Genomic DNA, 27,342 nt, shown 5'->3' on the forward strand with positions numbered 1-27,342 from the left:
AACAACAATAGGAACAGGAAACAGTGTTATTACCTCCCTAATGCTGCTCTCAATCGTGATTAAGTGCTGTAACAAAATAATTGTGTCAAATTACTGTAACTAGACAGAAATAACTTTTCAGTATGTCAAATTATGTTAGCTACCACTGTTCGGAGACAAAGTAGTTGGTCAAAGCATTGATGGATCTAGGTCTATCCTAGAGCATGTGACAATGAAAATGGAAATACTGATTTCTGAAACGTAGCAGTGTGATCTGATCACACGTCACAAGTATCCTCTCCCTGTACATCACAGAATTGCACCGACTTTTTCTTCTACAATGTTACTGGTTTGCATGAGGTGCGGGTATGTGGGATTACATTATTGAGCTTGTGGTGTAGCCTCAAATACTGGTGATGAAGCTGTCTCCAAGTGTGCGTAGCCTCCTTAAACCAAAAGGCTCCTATGCACCCATGACAAGTCAGTATAATTCCCAATATGGCCAATCCTAGTACTTCCCCCATGGACATTTCACCGCTTAAGAACTACTCAATAGCCCTGGTGAGAATGGGCAGATGAATGGGCAACCGCTGCAGGAATCAGGTGGGGTACTCCTATTTCTGGCTGAATTTCCCCATTTTTGAAGAGATACGTGGGGGTAAATTTGAATTCTCACTTTATTCTAACATTCTGAAGCTAACAGTACCTATGGTTGCTTTAATTTTGGGAACAGGAATACTGATGCAGTATCTCAGAGCATGAAGCCCTAATCTCTCAAAGAAGCGGATCACTGATGTTGTAAACCCTGTCATTAGAGGAATGAGCATGACTTTTTCCTAAAGTTGAGAGGATATTTCGCCTGTCAGTCAGTTTCCCAATTTTGCCAAAGCTTGATCCTTTTAATTGTGAACACTTTTCCTCCAGAGGTATTAAGTTCTCATCTCTCTATCGCTAAGAGTGCCTTCATCACGATTCTCAAGGACCACATTAAGCGAGATGGCTCTGGTTCAGTAGTGGAGTAGAATAAAGTAACTTGCTGCATGTATGAGATTTGAGAAGAACCCTTCTTCAGAACATTTCAATTCCTCCATCCAAATTTGAGGAGCTTCTGGTATTTATTTCCTCTACTAATATCATAAAAGATGTGCCCAGCAGGCTTTGCCGACACAACTGCAGCTGGACAGGGTGGTGCTTTTTCCAAAGGTAATTTAAATTGTCCTCAAAGAAGGGAGTTCCAGGGCAAAGGGTCTCTTTAAGAAAGAAGAGAGAGTAACAATTTGGTTTAAGTCTTGCTGTTAGATCGCAGAGCTGAGACAATGATATCCTCATTCACTTCCCTGATTCATTGCAAGATGTTTCTGCTTCTCCATGCATAATGACTATAATTTATTGGAATGTTTGAGTTGTCCTACAAGTTTGAAGGGTTCTTGTTGCAAGAGAACAAAGGCAGCTATGGGTGATTAGGAATTGTAGATGGAAACAGGTATCTCAGCAAATGGCCAGTGAGGCACAAGTCCCTTCTCACTTTTACTTCCTTTACAGTTTACGTCAGCATGGAGTTGGATCAGGAACTGGGTAGGTATGTGGGAAAGAAGAGAAGCGAGTATGGCAGAAGGACGGTCAGTATAGAGAGCGGTACATCTGAATCCATGAGTAGTTGCTTACTACTGCCCCTATTTATCTTTGGATCGTCCCGTATCGGATATTTGTGTGTGGTAGAAGAGGGATATTGGGCTGCTGTTATCAGCAAGTTTGCATATTGTGCCTATGGATATGTGGAGTGTGGATTGCCACTGGGTATGTGGGACCTTCTGTTGCTCCCTTGGACAAGGCAAGCTGCTACAGACCCTTGTGTGGCCACGTACCTCGCAGTGTCCTCCTCAAAACACCCTACTATTCTGAGGGCTCAGTTAGCCCAATGATGCTAAGGAGGTTACTGCATTTATTTTTAAGCTTTCTTGTTTCAAGGATGCTTAAAGGGTTATTGGTATCCTTCATGGAGTTCTGAGGGCTCACCTTGCCATGAGACTTTCAAGAGATTATTGTCTTTCCTGCAATTCTCAGCATGTTCCCTACACTGAGATAGAAAAGCAGGTATGTTCAAATTGGCATGTACTATTGGGAGGGGGATACATCTGTGGGTGGATTTCGAATTGCTCAATAATTGAACACTGCAAATGAGAAATCTGGAAAGATAAAACTTTTTGGCAGTTAGCATAGACTGGTGATTCCTGCTGGCATGAAGGGTGGTGGAGGTTATAGAGTGCAGTGTGGCAGAAGTATCTGTAGAAGGCACTGTGGAAATATGCTGGCAGAGCAGGGTCAAATTGGCATTTGAACCTCATCGTACACATCCTGGCCTTCGGTCTCGTTGAAGGTTGCTTCCACCTCATCGCCGTCCAGCTGAAATAAGCAAGAAAGAGTGTGTATTATCGAAGGGTAATCATTATTAACTTAGACTATATTAGGTGCTCTTGAAATGCGAAGCAAAATGAGAGGCAGCACTAGTGACGATAATTCAGAATATCTCTGGTGCTCTAGAAGTTAGAGATGGCAGCAGTGATGGTAACTCAGGAGCTCCAGAAATGAGAGGCGTCACCATAATAACTCAAGGGCTCTAGAAATGAGAGGTGTCACTACTGATCTTAACTTGGATGCTCTTGAAATGAAAGCCATCGGCAGTGATGCTAACTTAGGTGCCCTAGAAATGAGAGGCATCACCAATGATGTTAACTCAGGTGCTCTGGAAAATTGGGACAAAATGGTAGGTATCACCAATGATTGTAGAGAAATTCACCTCTCCTTACCGTCCACCATGTCAAATAAGACCTTAGCCCCGAGATGTTTAAAGGCATAGGAAAAGTGGGCAATAGCACAGGGCCCTTACCTTTTAACGGACCCCATGGAAAATGTGAACTTTCTCTCTCACGTCTAGTTGTCCATCTCAACCTTTAATGTGTGTTCAATATTGATTGCCATTTTGTGACCTGAATTAGCAGAAAATAGGTAATAAAATACAAAGCGGTTTTGGGCAGGGGGGCTTAAAGTATGTCTTGCCCAGGCACCTGAAAACCTTAAGATGGCACTGTCGTTACCACCTAACCTCCCCATGCTCTGGCAAAAGTCTGTATGAATAGCAAAAGAAGAAGCCAACGGAGAGGACACTTGAACATGAAAGCATACAAGAATTGAAGGAGAACAAAATCCCAGAAACATCTGTTAAGCCTAGATTCACACTTTCACTATGCTATACTCTCTACGTGGTCCCTGAATGCTATTAATATTTTAGATTCAAATATATTTATATATCACGCTTACACAGTTCTCTTTCCTTTCCCATGCAAAGACTACATAAAATTGTATACTTTGTTAAGACCTATAGCTACCAACTTCTGGAAGGTTGAAATACACAGATTTTGAGCCAACATCATAGACATTTCTTTACCTATCATTGGTATTGTCTAGAGAATATGAACAACCCAAAACATGTAGGGCAAGAAACAGGGGAGAAATACTTATTGGGAAAAAAAGATCCTGTTAGGTCTTCACATTGATAGGCTGAAAAGCAAAGTCAATGCAGTAAGATTCAGCCTTACTAGTTACTGTCTCCTGGTGACTAGATACATTTTCGCACACTCTTCGTAAACTGCTCCATTTCTTCTGTTGAATCCCTGATCTAATTCAATATATTTGCGTTAATTACAGAGCCAACACAGTGGGAAAAATAGTTTATCTTACAAGTTAACTACCCAAGGGAGAACTGCAAAAACTGCTGAAGCCTCTGAGAAGAACCCTTTTTTCAAAAGCTGTCAATCACCAGAACGATGGTAAAATGACCCCACATCACTAATCTCCACTATTACAAAGTTATTTGCTTGTAGGTCCCTAGTGCCAACGTAGCATCACAAAACAGTGTGACAACAACATACTCACTTATTCTAATTGTCGGTTTGCCCAACCTATCAATGAGGCCTACCATGGTACCTACAACTCCCAAACATTGCCACAACATGTGGTATCTACATGTACTCGTATAATTCAAACAATCCAGAGCTGCCTGCTGTTTTAACAGAGTATACATCTTGCAAAAACATTCCACCCACCCCATATGGTATAGATAGAAGTATAAATACATAATCAAGCCATTTGTAAAATACAAAACACAATATACCTGTGCTTCCTTAAACTTTGAATAGTTAAGGCCATATGAACCCCATTTGAAGATGCAACAGGTCCATTTTTCTGTTCTTTTATGTCTTAGGGTGTTTTCGTTTCAAGTTACTTTAGGGTGTACTGTCTTGTATTTGACATACTGATTGATGCCACCTTAAACTGGGATGACATCACACAGGCAATCAAGTAATAAGGGTAATTAATAAAGACTGCCAGTGTACTTTTGCTCCCGTTGGTAAACAATGATTTTCATATTTATGGAGGTTACATCCTCCAATAGTATTTTGTTGATATTCCTAAAAGTCCTGGTAGTGAGATCACACATCATATGTGATAAGTACCTGTTAAGGTGTCTTCCCAACTCTATCCGAGACCGCTTTATAATAGTAGCTTCAACCCTCCTACAATCAATAAACATGTCTGGCTTCTGCAACACCTCTGTCTACAAGAATGGCACCATACAAGCTTACAGGGTTGAATCTACAGCAGACTAAATAAGCTCGGATGTGCTCACACTGCCAATGCCTCTGCGACCCATGTACATCCCAAGGCCAAATAAACCTGATACTCAAGCAGTGAATGTAAATCCAGGCTGGGTTGGTTTACATGCCTGGATCTCCTGCAATCTGTACACATTTACGAGACTTAGGGTTTGCAATGCCACAGTCAGAAGCTCTAGTAAGTAAGCCCTCCTCTAGGACTTTTAAACCTAGGAGAACTAATACAACCAGACACCCTGCTGTTTATTGACACCACTATGGTCTTAGCTACAGGGACCTCCTGCCATCCAAATAAATACAAGAGAGTCAACATTGAAAGCTCTGGACTCAGTAACCTCTGGAGACCCAGTGTCATCTATACACTTTACTTACACAGTTGAGTTCCACATTTCTGAAGATTTTTGGGAGTAGGAACCGGCGAAGGGGCACAGTCAGGATGAGGATGAAGGGCAGAGCCAGGGAAGCTGGGGTGGACTTTACCACCCAGAGGATCACAAGGCACAACACCTGTATGAGGGTGAAGATGTGCATTCTCCAGGTCTTCACCTAGACAGAAAAATATGTTTGGGGTTAGAAAAACTCTACATGTGCGTACCATACCCTCGTCGCCATAAAACATATGACCTTGATGTTCAGCTTATCCCATCTGAATCCAGCTAGGTTTCAGCCAATACATACATACCTAGTTCCATCTTAACCCAACTAAGTCTGTGACTGAGTTCAACTGAGTCCTCCAATACTCCGTCTCAGCACAGTCCAGCTTAACTCTCCATGACTCAATCCTCTCTCAATGACTCCGTCGAGCTTACATCTCCATGACTCAGTCAAGCACCACACATGTTCCCCTATTCAAGACTGATCGCTTCGTGCATGCAGACTCTGTTTTTTCTAGAATCATTCTAATGGTGTCCGTGCAGCACTTCCCTTAGATTCGAAGTGCTTAGCATGTGTTCCCACTCACCCGCTTCACAAAGGGGACATCAGGATGGTATTTGGGTGGCATAAGAGTGAGGAGGATTCGGTCGTACATCTGGATTCCGTTCAGCGAGGTCACGCCCATGTAGAGGAAGATCCCAAAGAGCACAGCAAGGGGAATGAGCTTCAAGATGGGCTCCATGAGGATGGAGAGACCTGAGAGAGGGTGATATGAGCATGAGGGAGTGTTTCATGGGTAAAAGAAAGACTATGGGAAGCAGAAGAATGTAGGAGAAAAGAAAGACGCAGCAGAGAGCGTCAGTGAGAGCAAGGTAGAGGAAGAGAGATGGAGACTTAAAAAGAGTGAGAGATTAGAAGTGTGAGGTAGGAGAGAAAGAAGAAGAAAAGTGAAAGAGGACTAGGAATAGAGGAAGAGACAAAGAGCAAAAGAGAAAAGAAGAGGCAAAAAGATAGCTGTAGATTGAGAACATGAAAGAGGAGGGAGAAAGAGTGAGAGACGAAGAGAAGTGGCTATAGATAGAGACATGAAGAGAAGTAAAGAAAGCAAGACAAACAGCTCAAAGAGAGATCAAGAGTAGGAGAGTAAGAGATAAGTAGAACAATTCGAGAAAGGGAGATTAAAAGTGCAAAAGTCAGAGATAGGGGACAAAAATATACAGGAAAAATGAAATGCAGAGATGGAGAAATAAATGCTAAAGGTAAGAATGAGATATAAAAAAAGAAAGGAAAGAATGAATTAAGCATTTGAGCCTGAAACCACAAATAAAGAAGAGATGAAGATGTATAGGGCAGGAGAAAGAATGAAAGAGAGATACAAATTGAAGAAGCTAGAGGAAAAAAATATGAGAAGAAGTGAAACATAATAATAGTTAAATAGAGAAAGGAATGGGGAGAGCGAGAGAATAAAAGGTAGCGAGCTAGAAAGACAAAAATAGAGAAAGGTGAAAGAGAGAATATGGAAGAGACAAAAGAGAGATAGTAATGAAAGAAAACAAGGGAAACGAGCTCCTGAGATATAAAAATTAAAATCTGAAAAGCAAGCAAGTCGTAAAGACTCAAGAGAAAGGAAAAAAAATGTAACTGAGACTAAAGATAGCCAGCAAATGAACAGCTGGTGAGGTAGATAAATGTGTGCAGCATAAGATAAATGTATTACAAGTGGGAGAGTAATAGGCAAAGGCATAGAGCTCGTGAGAGAGATTTCATCCGGAAATAGAATAAATGAAGAAACTAAAGAAACAGCAGTAAGGCGAGAATGAGGGAGCCACTCTTGCACTACATGCAAGAGTGGCCTTTGTTATAGAATGAAGACGTTACATATATAAGATAAGACAATGTGTAGAGTAAATGCCATAGCAGAGGTAGGAAAAGACAAGGGAAGAAACTGAACACAGCATCAAAAATTGAATCTCATGGACAGTGCGTCAACAAAACGTGAACATTTTCTATAAACAAGAGTTCACCCTAAACTCTTGAATGAATCTCTATAAGAGTGACTATTACCCAGATGTGCCTGTCTGAGTGACTGGTGGGTGAGATAAATAGGTCCCACATCGCAGGTCAATCCATATTTGCTAAAGCAAAGTCTTGTCTTCCATTGTACATATTTGACCACAAAAGTTCACAAAGATTGCTCACCAATCAGGAGTGGTCTTTCATTTATAACATAGGACTGAGTAAAGTTGCTTTATCTTTGACAACAACTTAAATGAGGAAAGGGAATATCAAGAAACGACTCTAGGTCAGCAGGAACTGTCACACCCATGCAGATCTAGCTCTACTCAACCGAAAACTCTGGATTGTCAGGGCTGGACAAAATACTAAAGCAAACATAGCCATCACAAGGCCAGAGCCACTTCCTGCTCTTCCCCCTCCAAGATTAAATGATGCGATACTGCGTGGCTCTGATAATTTTCCCCTCTTGTGGGGGCCTTAAGGGACTCCTCTTTAATTCTTTTTCAAACCTAACATTGGAATAAGGCTCAGTTCCGCAGGGATCACCTTTTCTCAATGCGTGACGGGTGTTATGTTTAGGTGGATCCTCTACAAGAACCTTAGTTTGGTCATGGCTAGGTTTGTTATACCTTGGTAAAGTTTATAAATAAAACTCACATAGACCAATTTTCCTGTTTCCTTTCTCACTGCTGTCTGGAGACTGGGCTCAGCGCTTCAGTCCATGGCTCGATGGATCAATTGTCAAATGTTATCCTCTCATCATGTAAAGGAATGTAAAGTACATAGCGTGAGCCTAGCCTCAAAGCAGAGCGTTTTGCAAGAGAAGGGTGAATGACAGGACGACAGGCAGCACAGCAGAGAGTGGGAGGAGGAGGTGGTCCCCGATGTGGGCAAGCAGGGTCTGGGTTTCATGGAGCAGGAAAAGAGATGAGTGGACTGGGGGAGCGGAGTGGTCCTGAGAAAGTGCATTATTGAGACATCCATGCCACAGGGAGGGTACAAGCATGGAAGTGAACATGAGAGGCGGGGTTGAGTGGTAGGATGTTGTTCAGAAAGTGCGGTATCAAGGAGGCTATACTACTAGGAGGTTGTTTAATGCAGTGAATTTTCAGCTGCTTATGGAAGTGGAGAAGGGATGTGGGAGCCAGATCTGATCTGGGATAAAGTTCCATAACCTGAGCAAATATTAGCATTTCTGCAATTAATAAGCAAGTAGACAAAGCCACAGGCTGAGAGGACTTACCAACGAGGATGGCCACAAAAAGACCACTAATTCTCTGCTCGACGACCTTCTCAATCTCTGGCTGCCCGCCTGGGCCGCTGGCTTTGCTCATCACAGTCAAGGCGTTGGCGTGGGTGACAGTCCTCACCGTGGTTGCAGAGAGCCAGGGCATCCCAAAAAGGGCACAAACACCTGCCATCCCAACAATCAGCAACAGGTCCAGGTGGAAGCCAGATCCTTTCACCATTTTTCGCTCCGGTTTGCTTACAATGAGTCTGGGATAAAATAAAGGAAAATATATCAACAGTTACTTTCTTTGAGATTTCCCATGGCCTGCCCATAAACATTTTCAGTCAATTTAAGTTCAGTACAATTAACTCATCATCAATGTAATTTAGCCACTTTTCACAATTATTCTGACAAAGCCATATGACACTAAATTAAAGCACAACACTTTGTCCGGTGAAGATAAACAATTTACCAGCCAGATCTAACAATCTAGTTTAACAATCAAACCTAAGCCTTCACTGCAAGATGGCTGACACCAATGCATTTGGTATTTATTAGGCCTGGGCAGAGTTTGTGGAGTTTTGCATAACTCGCTACGCAGAGTTCTGCAAGTGGCGCAGTGCGTTAGCACCGATCACACTAATTTTTAGCGCTGGGTGTTTGTCCCACGCTGTAAAACCAGCATGAACGGCACCATGAGCAGCACAAGAGGGCGCTGCTACCTTCTGCCGCATGAGTAGATGTTCTACTCGAGCAACAGCTTCCTCAACACAAACTGAAGGTTTCTCAGCCAGCTGTGACCGCCCGCGTTGAGAAATCTCGCTGGGAGGTGGTGTGGAATATGATTTTCTTCTGAGTTTTTGGGAACCCCGCACGCTGTGTGGAGTGGGAAAAACTCTGCAAACTCCGCAAGAAGTTACCGTACATAACTCAATTAACCGGGCTACTTATATTGATGTCTCCAGTTGTTTCTCAGTGTACTTCAGAAGCCTTATGCAATATTAATTTGGGTGCACTACGAGGTTTGACCCATGCATATTCATGTCCCCCACTCTCCCTAGAGAATATTGCTCCCTTGTTAAAGGCCCTCAACTTCTGCTTGTGTCTTTAATGCTGGAGCGGGCCTTTAATGGCTTGTAGAGGACGCTATTGCAGGTTTTAAGGCTATGTAAGAAATTTGGAATGTTGGGAGGTTCATTGAAGACTATGGAGTTCTCCAAGCTTCTAATGGCAAGTAGAAGCCCGCAGCTTCAACATTCCAATGTTTGCCTGTGTTCACAGCTGTTTCAATGAACAAAGGCCTCACGGAGCCCGCAGGGATTTAAACCCCCTCGGGCTCCGTGAGGCCTTTGTTTTACTATTTAGAACATCCTGCCCTCTAGGGGCGGAATGTTGTAATGCTCTTATAGCCCTCCGTAGTAGGCTATACCGGCCATTAAAGGTCCGCTCCCTTGTTAAAGGCCCTCACAGACGCTGGAGCGGGCCTATAATGGCTAGTATAGCCCGCTATAGCAGTAGAGTCTTCCAAGAATCAAATTCAAAGGTAACAGAGAGTTGAATGACAGAATGTTAGCTATATAATCTAGATGGTTGATCTTCTGCAATACGGCATAGCCAGAGCCATTTGAACCTATTTAGTATTTTTCAGCATCATTTTCTCACTGCATGGACAATGATCAGGTTGTCCTCAGAGCATGCTTGGACTTTCAATAGAAGCTCTTGGAAATAGAAGGGATGAGGAACTAAGATTCAGAAACAGCGAACAAAGCCTTAAATCAGGTTCACCGCATCGGAGAACCACATTTGATATGTGAATCGTGGGGGTCACACAAATTATCTGGCATGTTGTGCTCTTCAAGAATTAGTGAATTACCCAGTGCAGTATGGGAGAGGGGGAATGGCACAGCCAAACTCCTCTGGCCACTGAATGTGAAGACCATTCCCAAGTAAGGGTTGTTCTATTCCCATTGATGAGGGTTAACTCAGAGATGGATAATTCTCAGAGGCAATAATAGCTCTTGGATAATATTCTCATTGGCAAATGGTCAATAATACCAACTCTAATCATGCATGCCACTCTTGAGGGGCAGAATTCAGAAGGCGAAGTCTGCCCAGCTCATGATCAAGCTTGTTTGCCGGGTGGGGGAGCCACTGAATCCGGATCGGAGGTCAGTCCCACGCACATAGACATAACATGAAGCACAGCAGCCCAACTGAAACGCGGGTGCTTTTTAATATGGCATTACATGCATGAGAAGGCACTTGGAGAAAACCTTTCCAACATAGAAGAGCTGTGCTGATCCTGAGATGTAATTCATTGCATATGATCTCGTAGGTATGGGGTCTCGCTGACAAAGCTCAGAGGTCTTCTATAATTATTCTGAACTAGCTCATGAGCATGGGGAGGGTGGTAAAAGGCGCTATAGTTCTGTTTCCACTGTCATTATAATATGATTTCCCCTTTTGTGCTTTATGACATTGTAACAATGCTGATTATATTGTTCTTATGCATTATGCTGCTCGTATTGGCTAGAGTACTGCACCTTAGAGCACGTTAGTTAAAAATAAACATTTTAACCTATACAGTGTCTCTGATTACTCACGTTGTGGACAAGTATGAGTGTGAACGAAAGAGTGTTCTTGTTTCCCACTATTCCTGAGAGTTTACTAAGTCGCATGTTCTAGGTTGTCTAATCATTGGTAGCTTCGCTGTAGTACGGAGAACAAATGAGACACTATTGCTAGTCGCATTGGAGTTCTGGGCACTGAGGTGGCTTTTTTGGTACACAACAATACACCAAGGTCTTGGTTTCCTGCGCTTTTAAGTTGTTTTCCTTTTCTTAGTCTTTATGGCTGAAGTCGATATTGTTGCGCATAGCCGCGCACCACTCTGTCGTCATTTGACCGCATATGGAGTGCCAGACGCAGACATCGCACTTATCTTTGTGGTTGGAGTCAATCCGGCTTTCCACTTTGAGGTATCTTACTCTTGGGTAACCTTTCCGGCAGTGAATGGAGATGATGGTCTGTTCCATGCATACACTCCCACTGTGATACCTATTTTATATCGGCCATATACAACACTAGAAGTTCCGATTTTGGAATGGCAACATCGTATTTGGTTTATTGGCGCCCTCCCCACACCGTGACTCTGGTCCGGTTAGGCCCTTTGTCTATTCCAGGGGCACTTGGCCAGCTTTGGCAGGGTAGACACCACATCCACGTTATCTAGCAGCCACTGTAGACGAATTGCGTGTCTTGCATACCTCCTTAATTGAGGTGCATATGGCTCTAGTACAATACGTTTCCCGCAATCTCCAGATGGGAGCACCTGGGGTTGCGGCGCAACCAGCTGGCCCGACCGGGTTCTCTATTAGTCCCGTCATGGTTAATTCAGTTATGGACAAGCGGCCACAGAATACAGATGATTTACCTTACTGGCTTGCTGAGAAATTTGACCAGCTGGAAGCGGTATTTCCTAATCCCTCTCCTGTGGAGAAACACAGGATCTTAACAATAAGTTTGCAGAAAGACTTAATACCAGAGGTAACCAATTGTGATAATTGGGGTAAAGTATTCACAGCAGTAAATGCGAAGTGTTTTGGCACACCCTCTATGACTGTGCTGCCCTCTGTGATTAAGCGTGTTCAGGATGAGCACGGACCGGATGCAGCGGTGGAGTTGGGAATGAGGCTTGTCGGAGTGTTTGACGTAGTTGCTGATCTCATCCTTGCTAACGTCAAGGGAGATGCAGTTAACTTTCAAGTGTCTAATGCTTTGCGTCTTGTCCCAGATGGGGACAAACCCCGTGAGTTACTGAAAATTATTGCAGATGCTTCTAAGATCATTGGACGCAATAGTTTGGGTTTTAAGCCTTTTGCTAAAATACCGGCACAACAGCAAGCTCAGACGGCGCAGTCTACTAAGGACAACCATCCTAATTTTTCTAAAAAGAATTGGAAAATTAAAAAACAGGGGAAGTAACAACAGAAACAAGGGTCACGTGCAGCGTCACCGGTACCCGAGTCTTCTGAGTGCGCTTATGATTTGCGCGACCGCGCGAAAATTAGGTCTCCTGACAGGTTTCAAGTTCCTGATCAGCATTCTCCCCGTTCTTCACAGGAAACATCAGGCTCACAAGCCGGAGGAGGTGATCACCAGGATCGTGGCAGAGGTCGAGGTGCCCCGCAAGGACGCGAGCCTCGTCAGACTGACGGCAAAGGGAAGCAAGACGATTTTCCTCATCAGCGCCCTCAGTTTCAGAAAAAGAAAGTTGCTGCTTTAACAGCGAGATATGCCACAGACGGTGAGAACCCGCCTTCGGAATCTAACTTGGGCAGTAACGCTGCTAGACACCACAGTGGAGGTTACAATAGTGCGGCAAGCACTGCGTCCATTTCTGGAGGCGACAGCAACTGACACTTTCATCACAGTTGAAACTGCTGACACCCGAGTGGCTCCCCCTGACAGATTATATGAAATTGTATTTCTAATTGAAGTTGATATACAACGTGTTGTTAAAGGGATTTTTGGGGAAAATCTGACTTCTTCGTATGACATCTTGTTAGCTGAGGTAGACTGGCCCCGCCTTTTGTTTTAGCCGCTCCACGGGGGGAGGAGGTAATCCTCCCTAGTTTTTCACACAACGTAGCCAAGGAGCAAGCAATGGCTTTTGTGAAAGAGTGGGCTTTGATGCTTGCACAGGCTCTGTACCCTACTCAGGTGGGCTGGGTTAAAACCTCTCCGCCTCATGAGATACCATTGTGGTCTATGCCACAGCCACAACCCCAATATCCCCTCCGGCGGGAAGCAAAAGCTCCAGTTTCTGAAATTCTTGAACAATTAGAGTATCAAGGAGTGATTGAGACATGTGTGTCACCGATGAATAACCCTCTTTTTACAGTAACCAAACCAGATGGGTTGTACCGCTTAGTTTTGGATTACCGACATTTGAACTCTCATTGTCGTAACTGGGCGGCTCAGAATACCCATAGCTCCGGTCTTGTAGACAGTCTTGTGCGTAAAAAATATAAAACTATACTTGACATTTGCAATGGCTTTTTTAGCCACAATCTATCCTCTTTAAGTAGTCAATGGACAGCATTCACCTTGGGCGGCAAACAAAAACAATTTACAAGATTCGCCATGGACTACAAAAACAGCCCGGGTGTTTTTGCCGCACGTGTTGTCTCTTTGTTAGACGACATAGACCCTGATGCGTACTCGTACGTTGATGATATTTATTAGGCCTGGGCGGTAAATTCCGTTCCGCTTGCGTAATTTTGCGTTCCGCGGAGAACGCGGAATTGCCCAAAATTCTGCGTTCCGCGGCTTCGCGGAATGTTTTGCTTGTTCGCGAGATGTTTCCCCCCGAGCACGCAAACAGCATTCGCGAACAGGAAAAAAGCATCGCGAACAAGCAATTCCGCGTGTTCTCAGAATTTCTGCGTGCTTGCAGATATTTTTTACCGTTTCACGGAGCTTTGCGTAGCGCGACTACGCAAATTCCACCCACCCCTAATATTTATCTCACGGACAACAAATTATCTTTGTCGCGTGGACCGCATCATAGTTTTGCTTGCAGACTACGGTTACAAATTTAACTTTGCAAAATCACACATTGCAGAGTACACAGTGTTGTTCCTCGGCTATGAGCTCAATAATGAAGGTAGAGGCCTGGTGCCTCACTTCTTGGAGAAATGCGCACGTTTGCGCTCTCCTACAACCCTGATACAATTGCAATCTTTGCTGGGATTTTTAAACTTCGGGCGAACTTACATTCCCGATTATGCCCAGTGTATCAAGCTGCTGTATGCCTTGATACAACCTACCTTTACAAAAGCCTGCTGGCTTCTGGAACATTCAGCTATTCTGCAATCCTTGCAGTCTGATCTTCTTGAATCTAAATACTTGTTAACGCTTGATAACCACACAAACCTAGTGATAAGAATTGTGCCAGGGGCAGTGGGTTTCACCTACTTGACATTTACTGAAGGTGACAAAGTACCTATTGCTTACAAGTCACATTTATACACTTCGACTGAACTGCGTTTTTCAACTGTTGAGAAAGTACTGACCGCAGTCCAGATGGCGATCCTGAAGGAACGTAAACTGGTGCAAGGAAAACGCATGATGGTTGTAACACCATATCCTGCTCTTGAAGCTATGACGAAAGCCAGTGTACCAAACTCAAAAGCTTTACATCCACGTTGGATACAATGGGCTACTTCATTGACATCATCTGATGTCACCTATATCTTTGACTCCTCATTGCAAACTCAGGAGTTCTTACAGTATGAATTTGTTCATCCTGCTCCTCTGTCAATGCACCCGCTCGAGGACTACCATTGTATCATTTATACCGACAGTTCTGCGCAACCGGTGACCGGATTAAAACATTCTTACTCGCCAGCATGCGCTATAGTGGCCGGTACTATAGTGAACGTTGAGTTCAAGTCCAATGTCGTACACACGCAGGCACTAGGAGACTGTACAGCCCAGTTAGCGGAGCTGCGTGCTCTGGTGCTAGCACTGGAGTTTGCTGATCCTAATGTGACTACCTTGATTGTAAGTGACTCTTACTACTGTGTTCAGTCTTTTAATGACAACTTATTCTTCTGGTCTCAGAATGACTATCGTGATTCTAAAGGCAGCGCAATTAAGCATAAAATGCTTTGGGTTCGAGTCGCAGAGCTTAAAGAACATCTGCCTCTCACACAACGAATTCATACTCCCGGCCACCAGCGCATAGGAGTACACGCAGTCGGTAACAGTTTGACTGATGAAGCAGCTAAAACAGCAGTAACCACATATTCTGTTGCAGCAGTTACAAGATCCATGACTAAGATTGATGATGACATCTTGGCAGCTATAGCAGCTACAGAGAAGGGAAGTAAGTACCCACAGGGTTTCCCTTCGAAATACTTTTTTCATTTAAGTCCCGATAAAGTTCTCTATGTGAGAATTAATGACGTTGGTGACAGGTTGATTCCCAACGAGGACTGCAGACTAGCATTGATAACAGCCGTGCACAAAGGCATGGCCTCGGCTCATGCAGGCATTTCGGCGACTGTCTCTATCTTGCAGCAACGTTACTGGTGGCGTGGGTTATATAAACAACCCGTAATTTTGTGCTTTCTTGTGACATTTGACAGCAGATTAAACCTTCAACGGCAGCACGCCCGCCACAAACACAGCTGTACATTTCTAATAAACCATCCAGTTGTGTTTATTTAGATCACTGCGGTCCGTTTTCTTCAGATTCTGCGTATAAGTTTATCTTAGTTGCAGTTGATTCGTGCACACGTTTTCCCTGGGTTTGGCCACAACGCATTGCTGACGCACAATCTGTCATCAGGGATTTGCGTGTCTTTGTGGGAATTTTTGCATGTGGCACCTTTCATTCTGACCAGGGTCCCGTGTTCGCATCTAAGGCGTACAAGGATACCATGAGGTCTTTGGGGGTGCAAGTCAAATTTTCGTCTCCATACAAGCCTGAGGGCAACTCAGTTGTGGAGCAAATGAACCATGACTTAAAGCAATCATTGACAGCTAGAGTTAAAGGTACTGGCAGGAACTGATTTGCCCATTTGTATAGCGTACAACGTGCACTAAATAATCACCCTATAAGATCTCTGGGTGGGCGGACCCCATACGAAATGCTCTTTGGCATGGAAATGTTTGTTCCAGACCTTGACGGTCTAGACATGGTGGCAACAGCCGCATGCTTTGACGTAGATAATCATTCTGATGTGTTACAGGAACTACAAGAGGCTCGAGACAGTCTTGCAAAGGAACATTTACCCTCCGCCGCTGAAGTGGCGCTGCAGATTCTGGTAGTCGGCTGGCTACCCAAGATCGGAGACCTGGTCCGTGAGAAGGTGGAGAACAAGAAAGAGTTTGGCCCCTCTTATCGTGCACCTGTCCCAGTGCTTGGCGTGAAGGGTACTCGTACAGTCATTTTACCACCACTTCCTGGTCGCAAAAACAACAAATACATCTCAGTGGACAATGTCAAACTACAACGCCTGGCAGATTCTACATAGTATGACACCTGCTGCTTCCTGTCCAACAATATCCAGTATTACAGTCTTGGCCAATTCCAACAACATCAGGCCTGACACTGCCATAGAAATGACCGCTGTTACTGATCCTTTGCTAAACCCTCTGGCTTGCAGTCTTCATGAAGAAACTGAATATGCGTATCCCACTACAGAGCCATTGCCTGGTTTACAAGACAACACCCTTAATCACGTTTTTCTCTTGACACTAACTCCACATCATCGAGTCCCCCATCCAAATTTTCTATTTTTGTCACCTGGTTTCAAAGAAATTATTTGGACATACATTTGGTTGGTGCTCATCGGCATTTTTTACTGAACGCTCTGCAGTAAAAGTAACTGCGGATGGAATAGTTTGGGATGCAGTAAACTTCCATATTCATGGCCCCACCGAGGTGTTTTTTTAAATTTTTTATTTATTTTGAGAGTTTTATAGAGTGCGAACAAGATCCTTGCGGATATCAGAGAGCTTTACATTAAACAACTGTTAGTTATACAAACAAATAAATGCAGGTAACACACGTATACATAACATTTCGTGCAAAAAGCAGTAGGGTACATAACAGGAAACATCCCCATTGAGTCAAGTCAAGGCAGAAAAAGTGAGTAGGATGTTTAGTTGGAGCCTTAACACAGTATGGCTTACTAGTAAGGGAGCTGTAGAACTCTGAGTTTATTTAGTCTGTGTTTAGGTGAATTTTGCCATGAGAATCGCTTTAACTTCCTTTTTGAAAGATGAGGTAGAGGCATTCAGTCTGGTTTCAGGGGGAAGTGTATTCCATATTCTGGGCGCCATCCCCGAGAAGGATCGTTTATATGTTTTCTTCTTGTTGAACCTTTGAGGTTTCAGTAGTAGGTTTTCCGCACTCCTTGAGGATCTTAAACCACCAGAGATCGTCAGTTTCTGTGCGTGGTAGCTGGGTGTATTATGATGTAGGGCTTTATGTGTCATGCACGCTATTTTTAGATGAATTCTGGCTTCAAGCGGTAGCCAGTTCAGGGATTTTAAGTCTGGGGAAATGTGTGAACTCCTTTTCGAGCCAGTGATGAGTCTCACTGCAGCGTTTATTGAGGCTCTTAGGGGCGCTGTTGTAACTTTTGGGAGGCCACATAAAGAAACACTTCCGTACTCCACTCGAGGGATAACTAGAGCTTGTACTGCCAGCTTGAAGTCATCGACTGGTAGGAAGGGTTTCAGCTTCCTCAGTGTGTTTATCTGGATGTTTGCTCCCTTTGTAGCGTTGCTAATGTGTTTTTGCATAGTGAGGTTGCTGTCAAGAGTAATTCCCAAAGATTTCGCTGAGTCCACAATGGTTGGTTGAACGTTGAGTGCAGTAAGATGTTTGATCAAGTCTTGCATTAAAGGGACTTTGACAGCTGGAGCTATTAGGAGGAATTCGGTTTTTAGAGCGTTCAATTTGAGATGGTTTTCTGCTTGCCAGGTCTGGGTGTTCCTGAGTGTGGAGTTAAGCAACTTAATGTCTTCTAGGGTGTTGATCTTAAGATAAAGTTGTGTATCGTCAGCGTACATATGAAATTGTACGTTAGACGCATGTAGAATTTCGGTGAGAGGTTCCATGAACAGGTTAACCAGTGTCGGAGATAGTGAGGACCCTTGCGGGACTCCCAACGTTACTGCTAAGGATTTGGAGAGAGTGTTGTTGACCTTGAATTTTTGTGTACGGTTATGGAGGAAAGAGGTAAACCAGTTTAACACTGACCCTGATAGACCCATTCTATGGTTCAGGAGCTCTATTAGATTCTCGTGTTTGACCATATCAAAGGCTGAGGATAGGTCTAATAGGATGAGTAGGCAAGATACGTTCTGGTCAAGGATTTGTAGCACATCGTCAATAATGTGTGTCATGGCTGATTCAGTGCTGTGACCTGCTCTGAAACCTGATTGGTGTTTGTTCAGGAGGTCAAAGTGATCAATGTGTTTAGTCAATTGGTGGTGTACACATTTTTCAATTAGTTTGGCCAAGGTCGGGCCCAGGGGCCGGGGATGCTGTAAGTACAGATCGCCTCTGTCCCCTGATGAGGTACAGTCGGGATGAGCTACTTAGACTCAGAGGCATGCACAGCCCACTCTGTAGCAAACTGCGAACACATGTTAGGAATATTACACCTTGTGCTAGATGTAATTACAACTTCATTTTTGAAACTCCCATTAGCAGTAGAGACGGGCTCTGTCGGTATTACCTCGCATTATTAAACTGTCGCTCATTACCAAGACATGCCATTGAAATTTACCTGCTCTTAGAGGAACAAGATCTAGATGTGTTATTTTTAACGGAAACATGGCTGAGCGATAGCTCAGACTCAGATCTCGTTCGAGCACTACCACACAATTATTCCATCTTGAGACATGACCGCCCAGTAGGCAGGGGGGGAGGGATTGCCATCATTTATAAATCCACATTGGGTTGCAGGGTTGAAAAAGCAGCAATAAAAGGTGCGGAAAGTTTAACATTTGCTATTTCCTTCTCCCCAACTTGCACCTTGTCAGGCCTTCTGCTCTATAGGCCACCAGGTCCCTATGGTCAATTCTGCGAGGACCTCCCCATTAGTGCTACTAACTATGCTAGTACCACCGCTAATTTTACGTTACTGGGTGACTTTAACATACACTCTGATGAGGCACATTCACCTGCCTGCATTAGTCTGAATGCAGGATTGGAAGTGCTCCAGCTGAGGCAATTAGTGATAGGCCCAACCCATAAAGCTGGACACACCCTTGATCATTGCTATACCAATTTGGATAATCTTAGCCTTGAGAAATTAATTGATATTCCCTGGACCGATCATAAATTGCTGCTCCTCTCCTATGCCCCATTGACATTACCGGAACCCTTTAATACGATAAAGAGGTCCATACGGGTCTGGTCCAAACTTTCAACTGAGAGGTGGAGGAAGAAATTGATGGAAACATTACCAACACTCTCCCAGGACCCTTTGGTAGCTGATATACAAGGTAACCAATGGGTAACGTCATCTCTGGATGCTACCCTCCCCAAAAGCGAACTCTCCCATAGAAGTGGCAACAATAAAAAACCATGGTACTCTTTAGAACTTAAAGCCCTAAAACGCCAATGTAAGCAGCAGGAGAGACATTGGCGGAAAAACTATTCAGAAGAGAGTAAGGACACCTATAAACTGGCCCTGAAGAAATACAAACATGGAATTAAATCTGCCCAATCAATTTATTATCAGGAAAAAATTGACTCGGCCTCTAATGCCCCCAGGGAAATTTTCAAAATCTTCAAATCCGTGGTTACCCCCCCTGCTCCCATTAATGACCCTGGACTGGCAAATTCACGATGTAATGAACTAGCACAATATTTTTCCAATAAGGTGGATAATATTTTTTCCTCATTTAAGCCTATGCCCATTGAATGAACCTGGCCCCCTTCAATGGACCCCGGCAAATCCGGATTGGATGATTTTTCTCGACTAGATTATTCTACAGCGGTGTCCCTCTTGAACAATCTGAAATCAGGCTCTCCAGCGGACCCCGCCCCTCCTACCATTTTAAATCTGGTGTCAGATACTCTGACCCCGGTTATTCAAGAGGTGATTAATGCCTCACTTGCATCAGGCACGGTCCCTTCTTCCTGGAAACAGGCAAAAGTGAAGGCATTATTGAAGAAACCAAACCTAAACCCGGAAGAGTGGGCCAATTATCGCCCTATCTCCTTACTGCCAACCATCAGTAAGCTTGCGGAGAAACATGTCAACTCGCTGCTGGGATCCTATCTTGAAAAAAGCAATTCCCTCCATAACACCCAGACAGGATTTAGAGCGAAGCAGGGCACGGAAACAGCCCTTATCACTGTTGCCCTTATCACAGACTGATGGAAGTAGGCGTCGGAGGAGGTGCACTAAAATGGCTGAGCTCTTTCCTATCCGATAGGACCTTTGCGGTCTTTGAGGATGATGTCTGCTCCTCCCAAATGCGTCTGCAATGCGGTGTCCCCCAGGGTTCATCCCTCAGCCCCACCCTATTTAACATTTATATGAGACCCTTGGCTGAGGTGGTGCTGCCCTGGGGAGTACAGCTGGTAATGTATGCAGACGATACGCAGCTTATCATCTCCCTGGCCTCCCAGGATGCTCCATTTGAGAACCTTTCACTATGCCTCAATAAAGTACAGGAATGGATGGACCAATCCTTCTTGAAGCTGAATGGATCAAAAACGGAGGTGATGTTGCTGGGGTATAAACCATCTAATACGGTAGAGAGATGGTGGCCGTCTAATCTGGGCCTCCTGCCGCCACCTAAAGAACAAATTAAGAGCTTAGGGGTCTGGTTGGATCCAGCCCTAAACTTTGGTGTTCAGGCTCGCAAGGTGGCAGGAACTTGTTATGCCATCATCAGACTACTTAGGAAGATAATTAAGCTTCTTCCGTTCGAGGCCAGGAGAATACTAGTGCAGGCGTTGATTCTTTCACGCCTGGACTATTCGAATGCGTTGTATTTAGGCACCTCACAAGGAACCATTAAAACCTTGCAGACAGTACAGAACTGTGCTGCTCGAATGCTGCTAAATATCCCTCGCCGGACCTCAGCTAAGCCAGCATTGCGTCAACTTCACTGGCTGCCTGTCCAGTAAAGGATACAGTTGAAAGCGCTGACCACGGTCCATAAAGCAATTAATAAAACAGGACCTTCTTTGATTCAATCTATGTTCCACCTATATCTTCCAGGTCGTTCTTTAAGGTCTGATAATAAAAAGCTGCTTGCAATCCCTAAAACCAGGAGAGTGCGAATGGGAGGCAGGCGTTTTTCCCTTCAAGCCGCCACCCTTTGGAACAATCTTCCCGATCCTATCAGAATGGAAGCTAACCATCTTAGGTTTAGGAAGAGGTTGAAAACCTTCCTGTTTGCCTGATTCTTCCTAGATCTAGTCGAGTTGAAGCGCTGGGATGCCTTCGGGTAGCTATGCGCTATATAAGAGCGTAATCATTCATTCATTCATTCAAGGTGGGAATATTGGATAAAGGACGATAGTTGTTAAGGTCCGTAGGGTCAGCTGTAGGTTTCTTTAGGATGGGTGAAACCTGTCCTACTTTGAGGGAGTCTGGGATGCAGCCTTGTTGAAGTGAACTGTTAATGATTTTGGTCCAGAGCGGAAGAAGCCATGGTGTTAGGTCTTTAACAGCGTTTGCAGGGAGAGGGTCAGTGAGGTGATTGGCCGGTTTCAGGGCTTTGAGAATCTTGCCTAAAGCCTCTTCAGTGTAAGTATCAAAGGAAGACCAGGCTGCATCGTTTTTCAGGACAAACTTAGAGGGGATTTGGTGTGGCGCGCTTGGTAGTGAGGTGAGGGTTTTCGTATGAGGAGCGGTGTGTGGTAATAGGTCATTAACCCCTTCAGCGCTGGGCGAATTCCGCCGCGGTGCTGAAGGGTTCGAGCGCGGGCGGGCTCATGACGGAACGGTTCCGTCATGAGCACAGCTCAACCGTGGCTCATGACGGAACCGTTCCGTCATGAGCATGGAAGGGGTTAAGGAGATCCCTCTTGATGTTGTCAGTCTTCTGATTAAAGAAGGTAGAAAATTCTTCACAGTTGGGTTGTGGACAGGCTATGTCTTGTAGCCATTGAGGTGCGTCCTTGGATTGCATTTTGATTAACTCGAAAAGTTTTTTGGGACGATTTCTTGCTTGGTCTAATTGGTGGCTGAAGAAGTCTGCTTTAGTGCGCTTGATCTTTTTGTAGTAGGCATTTCTCTTTTTCCTTAATACCTTGAGGTGATTAGCAGATGGGGCTGATCTCCAGTTGCGTTCCAAGGTTCTAAGAGCCCGTCTATACTCGTTAACAAGACCGTTGTACCAGGGCTTAGAGTCTTTAGTGGAAACTCTCTTTAGTTGCAGGGGGGCTACCTCGTTGATTATCGCGGTCATGAAGTTGAGGTAGTGGTTGGTGAGATCATGGACGTCAGAGGTGTCTACAGGTGGCCGAAGTAGGCTGTAGCTGGAAGAGGGTAATGTGTTGGGGTTGAGTTTTTTCAAGTCTCTTTTCCAGGTCTTTGGTTTTGTGGATTGAGCCGAGTTGAGTTTTATTGTTTCGTTGATAAAGAAGGAGATAATACGATGGTCCAACCAGTCACAGGGTTGGATCGACTCCAACTGAATGATGTACATTTTGGAGATTATATGGTCAAGGGTTGAGCCTTTTTTGTGTGTAGGGCTGTTGCAGGTTTGGGTGAGGGCTAGATCATCCAGGAAGTTTTTGAGGCTATTGACCACTGCGTCATTGTTGTCATTCCAATGGAGATTGAAGTTGCCAAGGAATATTTGGGTATTTTGCCGCCCATTGTAAGTTGAAATCATATCCATGAGGTGTTCAGTGAAGAGGAGGTTGTCTCCTAGTGGATGATAGATGATGTGGAGTGAGCATACTGGTTTGCCATTGCAGCTAATGTCCAGGCATAAGTATTCGCACAAGGGGAATACAGGCGATATGGCTCTGTTTACAGTGATGTTGCTACGATGTATACAGGCTATACCTCCCCCTATCTTGTCCGTTCTGTCCAATCTAATGATGTCGTAGTCAGGGGGCACTAGAATGTCGATGAGTTGGGTGGAGGATTCTGTTAGCCAGGTTTCAGTTAGCATAATCAGGTCTAACTCCTGTGAAATTATGAGGTCAGCTATATCAGCTGCGTGTCTAGAGGCAGATCTACAGTTTAGTAGTGTGCATTTAAGACGGGGTGAGATGAGGGAAGAGGAGGGGACCTGAGTGAGAGGGACTCTTCATAGGTTGTTATCGCGGACTCCTCTATTGTTGTGGGTAACGGATCTGAAAGGGTTGAGGGGGATAGTAGGGATGGTCATCTGAGAGGACGTAAAGGAGTTCGTGGGAGAGGGTTCATAAGAGTGTAGAAGAGAGAGAAGATCGCTCTCCAAGAGCGGATTGATGCTACGCATTGGGCGGGTTAATGTATTGTGGGAGGGAACTGTTTTCCAACTGGGTGGAGTAAGTTTAGAGGTGGATGTTAGGTGGTACGGGAGCTCGCTCGATTTAGAGGTTTTTGAGGCCATGATTGTCTCAACATCACCTCCATAAAAGAATGGAGCTCCGTTTTAATTTGGTGAAGTGCGGTCATAATTTCATCTAGTCTTGGGTCTGGTGCGGTTATGAGTGAGGCTGGTGGCTGTGTTATGCATGTTGATGGCTGCGCTGTGGTCCGGTTGGGTGTGTGAACAGGTGCAGGTATGCATAGTGGTGGAGGCATTGTAGTGCGTGTGGGTGGGTGGGTCGTGAGTGTAGATGGGTGTGTTGTGTGGGTGGCTGGCTGTTGTGTGGGAATAGTAGGAATGGTAATTGGGAGTGTGGCTTGCTCTGAGGGTAGCGTGGTTTCAGAGAGGTGATGGGGTGTCATATTATGTGCCAGCAACCGATGTGGGGGGGGTGGCTGTGCTGGTCGGAATATATGTAAGGAGAAGCAATATGGGGCGTGGATGAAGTAACGGTAGAGATGGTGTCTATGGGGGTAAGATGTTAGGGGGAGAGGAGCTATGGGCATAAGTTGGGGGGGTTCCAAATCTAAGGGAGGAGTGTGTGCTGTCTCAGTCATGTTGGGAGGTAGAATGTGTGGGTTAGGTGAAGTGTTGTTCCAAATGTACTTCGTGTTTCTATGGGGAATGCAGTGAAACATAACATACACTCTGATGAGTGGGACGTTCAAGCCTTTCAATCTTTAGTTTCTGATTTAAAGTATTATGCTGCATTTGATGCTGATGATTTGTATTTAAATACTCCAAATTATGCTGATTTATTTTGTTACCAGCATTATGGCCATCATTACCTGCATAAAGCTAATACATTTAGAAATGTTTTTAATTACACACAATGGGAACATTGCCCGGCTCCCATTGAAGGCAGTTCGAAAACTCTTTTGAAAACATTTGTATATTTCACTGGTTTTAATAAATCCAATCCGGATTCATTTTATTTTAAAATGAAGACTAGGTATAATTCTAAAGTCATGCTCACCCACACTAAATTAGTGTATTCCAAATTCTTTATTGATCAACTGGCAGTGGGTGGCTACGAGCTGTGGAAGGATACAGTAGATCTTAAGTCTGTTTGGGGTTCTAAATTCGGGCAGGTACAAGGTTCTGAAGCTTTGTATCGTGCGTGCCTTATCCCAATACAAATCCTATTCTTGAATAGTTTGATTTATCAAACAACCTGTTTAGGTTTAGCCACTGCAAAACAAATGAATGCACCTAAAATATCTACACTAGCTCATTATGAGAACTGGAATAATCATACTGATTTGGCCATTGATGATTTGCAATTGTTGCTTACCAATAATACTTTTAATATCTCTATACTGGACCCCCTGGGTTGGTTGGTTTGGCAAACAAGTTCAGATTCTTGCCAACGCCGTTTTCTAGGCAAGGCCCCAGGATACACTCAGGATAGACCTGATACACGTTTTTCTGACTCCCATTCGGTTACTACCTATTCAGTAGGAAAATTATGTCAAAATTGGTTGCAACACTCGACCCTTACGTCAGTAAAATGCCATTTGTCATTGTTTGTCAAGTGACATTGACTTGACAGATTTTATAAAAGGGCCTGCTGGTCCTAGATCAAAAAGATTCCTTTATGCAACTTGCAATGAAATCTGGAAGCTGTCCCAAATTGAAGCTGCTTCGCGTCTAAGGGCAATAGACAAAGCTAATTTAGAAAAAGTGCTTGCTGTTGTTGATAATAGTATTAACACTCTTTCTTCCCTTATTTACACATTAGACAATATTGTTTCATCCGTTGTGGATTTTGTTCATGATGAAGTGTCTGTTTTGTATCATGGTCAAAATCAATTGCGTTCAATTATGCAATTTGCATCGACATTGCAAACTTTGAAGATGGGGAAAGTTCCATGGGATTACATGAACTCGTCATCGTTAATTCGCCATTTAACTTGACAGATAAACAACAGTTTATGTCCATGAAGGATTCCACATATACTCTGTTACATATTGAAAAATTAGAACCTTTGCCATTTTCTGTTGCTGAAACTAATTCAGCAGTGTGGCTCATCCATGGGGTAATAACTCTGCCATTTTCCTTGTTTAAATTTAGTTAATGTATGAAACATTATCCCTTTGGCCGCTATGAACCTTTAGGTAGTGCATTTCTTCACGAGGTGTGGTCTTTACCATTCACATACAGATGCTTACGGGATGACAAAGAGGTGTACCTCACTGGAGAATCTTGTGATTCCTCGCCTGATCATTCTCTTGTGTGTAAGAATATACAGTTGCATGGCGCATGTAACTTAACAGCACCGAATTTGGCGTGTGTTTTGAAGAGTCATCCAGTACCAGCTATCACACCTACGCTTACCTTGCTAGCAAACGGTAGCTATTTGCTTTTAAATAATGAACATTGCTGCGGCATGCTTGCTGGCATCCCTTACATTGCAACAGTCTCACAACGTGTGGTTTGCTGTAAAAATTTGATTTTCCACCCCTACATGGGAGGCTCGACATCTCGATTTGGCCTTCCATTACGACCTTGAAGGCAGAGTTCAATAAATTGAGCAGAATAAGAGCATTATTGTCCCAAAAAGAAGTTGCTCTCACATCTGCCCTTGAGACATTCATCCTTCACTTGGCTAACACTCGCACAGAGGTACAGTCGCTTCTTAATACCGACCTCCCACTCCATTTCGGTGCCTTGATACACACCATTTTCAATGCCTCTACTACTGAAGGCTTGGCCCATTTTTTTTTACTTGTGGGCTCTGGCCTTGTGACTTCTTTCCAAACTATATTTGGTGTGATACTGGCATTTTTTTATTCTATCTTTTCCAGCGTCTTCAGCGGCTTGCCACTAATACTTGCATTAGCTGCTAGGGTTCTGCTGTTGATTTGCGTGCTCCAGAATGGCTGCTCCCTCTGTGGCCCCAAACAGCCGAGACCGGCTGCTGCTGCTTCGTAGTCATATGCTTGAATGCTACGGTACTTTGCCACTGACCACTCTGAGTGTGGCTTATGGATTATCCTTTTGTTTTGGTTATTTCACTTGCGTGCAAGCAGTCTTCCACTGCCTGGAATGTTCGTTTGAATGGGCATTGGATCTTTGCCTCTCCAATACAGTGTCTCCTGCCCCGGATTACGACCTGCTAATGAGTCCTCTAGTGGCGCATGAGCTGGAATGTTCCGATGTTGGGATTATAGCCTGAGCGGCTGCGCTTGGAGTTTTAGCAGAATGGGATGTCTGTGCAGCTGCACATGATTTCTACAACAAAGTTTTCTTGAGGAACACGCAAGTTGTCCATTGATGGTGCTAGAAGCTCCCATTGTTGATGAACATGTATGTTCATTCTCTTTGCTGGAATGGATGGCTACTCTCTTTTCTGACGATATCAATGACTTCCTCTTGGAGGCTGCTGCAACTTACTGCTCATACACCTTAATGGATTAACCTGGATGACTTCCATCATCTGCGGGATATTTTTTGTAATAAGTTTTTACTTTTTTTTTCTCTCAAATTGATTTTTTACACACAAATTTGTACAACATTTGACTCCGCCCAAATATGACTGCTGCCCTTAATTCTTGCTCACTCATACCTGAACTCTGTGTTCTATTGAGTCCACTGTCCATTGGCCAAAGGGAGGGTGTAGTGAGGAAATGGGGTTAACTGCAGACATTGTTAAGTTAGCATAAGTAGTATATGCTTGGCTACCATTCTGTCGCTTTTGCACATGACACTACATGGCTCTGTTCTCATAAAATACTTTGCTGGCGCTGCTTCACATGAGAACTGTCTACCTTTCACATATTCGCTGGGCACCGTGTGCTCTGTCTGCACAGCTTATTCAAGGTTGAATAACAATGTATGCTGTTGATTCACTTTGGTCAGTCCCACGCACATAGACATAACATGAAGCACAGCGGCCCAACTGAAACTCGGGTGCTTTTTAATATGGCATTACATGCATGAGAAGGTACTTGGAGAAAACCTTTCTAACATAGAAGAGCTGTGCT

At 44.1% G+C, this 27,342-nt stretch overlaps 1 protein-coding gene across 1 annotated transcript in view; it reads right to left on the reverse strand.

The window, feature by feature from the left end:
- The window catches only part of SLC4A1 (solute carrier family 4 member 1 (Diego blood group)), a 196,529-nt gene continuing 169,187 nt past the window's right edge, over positions 1-27,342 (reverse strand). The window contains exons 15-18 of the mRNA XM_085640330.1: positions 8,287-8,540; positions 5,614-5,783; positions 5,025-5,198; positions 1-2,382 (exon numbers count right to left, since the gene is read on the reverse strand). Of these exons, the coding sequence (XP_085496456.1) occupies positions 2,302-2,382; positions 5,025-5,198; positions 5,614-5,783; positions 8,287-8,540 (679 nt within the window). The 3' untranslated portion in view covers positions 1-2,301. The remainder of the gene's footprint in view (positions 2,383-5,024; positions 5,199-5,613; positions 5,784-8,286; positions 8,541-27,342) is intronic.

The sequence above is a fragment of the Triturus cristatus genome, unplaced genomic scaffold (genome assembly GCF_964204655.1).
Source record: "Triturus cristatus unplaced genomic scaffold, aTriCri1.1 SCAFFOLD_487, whole genome shotgun sequence".
Lineage (NCBI taxonomy): Eukaryota > Metazoa > Chordata > Amphibia > Caudata > Salamandridae > Triturus > Triturus cristatus.